Source organism: Emiliania huxleyi, assembly GCF_000372725.1.
Source record: "Emiliania huxleyi CCMP1516 chromosome Unknown EMIHUscaffold_184, whole genome shotgun sequence".
Lineage (NCBI taxonomy): Eukaryota > Haptophyta > Isochrysidales > Noelaerhabdaceae > Emiliania > Emiliania huxleyi.
This window is the reverse complement of record NW_005200746.1, coordinates 111,684-114,304: the sequence shown is the minus strand read 5'-3', so window position 1 is coordinate 114,304 and position 2,621 is coordinate 111,684. Positions and strand designations below refer to the sequence as shown.

General features: G+C 64.7%; 2 protein-coding genes across 2 annotated transcripts in view; one reads left to right on the top strand and one right to left on the bottom strand.

Annotated features, from left to right (window-relative positions):
* The window catches only part of EMIHUDRAFT_468351 (hypothetical protein), a gene marked incomplete at its 5' end in the record, with an annotated part of 4,360 nt that extends 3,792 nt beyond the window's left edge, over nt 1-568 (bottom strand). The window contains one exon of the mRNA XM_005782916.1: nt 106-568. Within this exon, the coding sequence (XP_005782973.1) occupies nt 106-565 (460 nt within the window). The remainder of the gene's footprint in view (nt 1-105) is intronic.
* Nucleotides 569-1,540: 972 nt separating this feature from the next.
* EMIHUDRAFT_456531 (hypothetical protein) overlaps nt 1,541-2,621 on the top strand; it is a gene marked incomplete at its 3' end in the record, with an annotated part of 5,861 nt that continues 4,780 nt past the window's right edge. Inside the window, exon 1 of the mRNA XM_005782915.1 lies at nt 1,541-2,535. Within this exon, the coding sequence (XP_005782972.1) occupies nt 1,642-2,535 (894 nt within the window). The 5' untranslated portion in view covers nt 1,541-1,641. The remainder of the gene's footprint in view (nt 2,536-2,621) is intronic.

Sequence of the window (2,621 nt, the reverse complement as noted above, 5' to 3'; positions counted from 1 at the left end):
CAGAGAGAGAGAGAGAGAGAGAGAGAGAGAGAGAGAGAGAGAGAGAGAGAGAGAGAGAGAGAGATGGAGAGAGAGAGGGAAGCGGTTGGAGTAGCAGTGAGACGCGCCGAGCGTGAGAGCTGCACTCTGGAGGAGGAAGGGCGAGGAGCTCAACCAGCGCCGGGACCAGACCCGCCTGGATCACCGCGTCGATGGGCGCCTCCTCCGGCGCGGTGAGTAGCCGCCGCAGCCGCCGCACGCAACCGACGCACCTCTCGGTCGCCGCTACGCCGCCGCTGACGCGCTCCTCGTGCCGGCCGTGGCGCACGTAGTCGATGGTGCGGATCGCGCACTGCGCAACCTGCTCCGCCACCCCCATCTCGTCCCATCGTGGCGACGCCTCCTCGCCCTCCAAAGCGCGCGGGTCCTCGAGCAGCGAGGACGGCCCGCCGCTGCCACTGCGCCTCCGCCGCAGGTCGAGCTCGCGCTTCGACCGGCGCAGGAGGAGGCCCGCGTCCGCGCGCCGCGCGCGGCAGTTCTGGGCGTCGAGGCCGCCGAGGCTTCGTCGAGACGAGGTGGGTGGCATGCGAGGTGGTTTTATCGCGCCGCCGAAAAAAGAATTTAGAAAGAATTTAAACAAAAAAACAACTCTCTCTTACAGCAAAAAGAATTAAACCTGCGACTGCGGAGGGAGCATCCTGTGCTTCCTTTCGGAAGTGCGCACCTCCTGCAGCTGGTGGAAGGCCGTGCCGCCGCTCGCCTGCTCCGTGGACAGGGCGGGGAGGCGGCGCCGCAGCGCCGCAGCATCCGCTGCACGCCGGTGCAGCACTCTGCTGCCTGGTGGGCAGCATGCTGGTGCTGTGCGCGGTGTTTGCGAGGCGGCTTTGGCGCTGTACTGCCAGCCGAGGCGAGTGGCGCGAGGCACGCGCGGCGCCGCGCGTGGCCCGGATGGCACCAGAGAGCGCGGTCGATACTGCGACAGGGGACCGCTCGAAAGGGACCATTGGGCTTGTATTATTAACAACGAAGGCGCTCTCAAAAAAGAATTCCTCGCGCTGGGGGAGGGGGGGGGGTTGTGTGTTCACGCTCAACTGGACGGAACGAAGTCGGCGGGCAAAAGAATTCTAAACGTCGATCGCGAAGGGGTTGGAGTTGGGGAGAGATAAGCACAGCTCGAGGCGAAAATAAAATTAAAAAATGTATTCTCCCTCTCTCTCTCTCTCTCTCTCTCTCTCTCTCTCTCTCTCTCTCAACTCTCACACAACATCTTTTGGAGCACTTGGAGTGCAGTTGGCAGCCTCACATCCAGGGCCGGGGAGCTCAGAAGCGCACCCAGCGGGCCGGATGATCGGGATCGGGTTGCGGGCAAGAGAGCCCTTACTTACATCTTTCTCTCTCTCTCTTCTCTCTCTCTCTCTCTTCTCTCTCTCTCTCTCTCTCTCTCTCTAAATTTCTCTCTCAGACATGCAGAGCGCTAATTTTTGAATTTAACTCAGTCTGATTATTGAAAAAATAAAAAATAAAAAATAAAAAAATCAGCGGGACAGCGCCATCCTTCCACCCACCTTGCCCTTGCTGCGGGATCCTCTGCCCGCGTTCACCCACCTTGCTTGCTGCTGCGCCAGTTCTCAGCTGAGCATCCACTCTGCCACCCGTCTCAGCATGCTGCTCTGCTCCGCCTGCCCGACCGGCTGGACCAACGAGTGCGGCGCCTGCCTCGTCGAGGCGCCATCGTGTCCGTGGCTGATGTGGACCGTCGCCGCCTGCGGAGCCGACACGCCCTTCGGCGCCTACTGCCACTCCGCTGGCAACACCTCGGTATGCGGCACGCGGCACGACCTCGACAACTGTGGCCTGCTCGGGCACGACGACGTCTATTTGCGGCTCGAGTGCGAAGACGCGGGCAAAGCAGCTGTACCGGTGGAATTTGCAAGCGGCCTCAGTCTCGAGCGGGCCGTTGAGCCAGAGGCGGCGGAGCACCACTTCGAAGTGGACGCCCCCACCGTGTCCGAGCTCGAGGCCGCGGAGCTGGGAATTGTCGTTGGCATCCTCGCCGCTGTGGTTCTCCTCACGCTCTGCTTCTGCGTGATGTGCCTCTGCCGCGGCGGGGGCGGCCAGCGGCAGACCGATTTGCCGACGACGGCGAAGCTGCAGGCCGAGCCATCATACACGGCAAGCCGCGAGTTTCGAAAGGCGGAGGCGATGGCGCACGTGCAGCAGGCGAGAGTCCGAGCCCGCGAGGCCGCAGCTTGCGAGAGCGGCGACGGCCCCTCGTCGTCGGCGCCGCGGCCACGGGTGGTCTGCCTCGCGGCGCCAGCGGTGGACCCATGCACAGGCGCCGTCCTCAAGAGCTCCCTGGTCGGCCGCTTCGTCGACGTGACCTTGCGCTCGTCGGGCGGAAGCTCCGGAGAGGGTGCGGCCGGAGGGGCGGCGCCGCGCGACGAGAACCCCGTCGGTGCCGCGCGCGAGTGGCTCTCCGGCAAGATGATCAAGGCGCTCCGGCGAGACGCGGAGCACTTTGGCGGCGAGAGCTCGGCGGCGCTCGCGAGCGAGCGCGTCGCTCGGGCGCGCGATCAGGCCAGGCGCCGCCGGGCAGCCGAGGCGGCGGAGGCGGAGCTCGCGAAGCTCGGGCCGGACGGGGC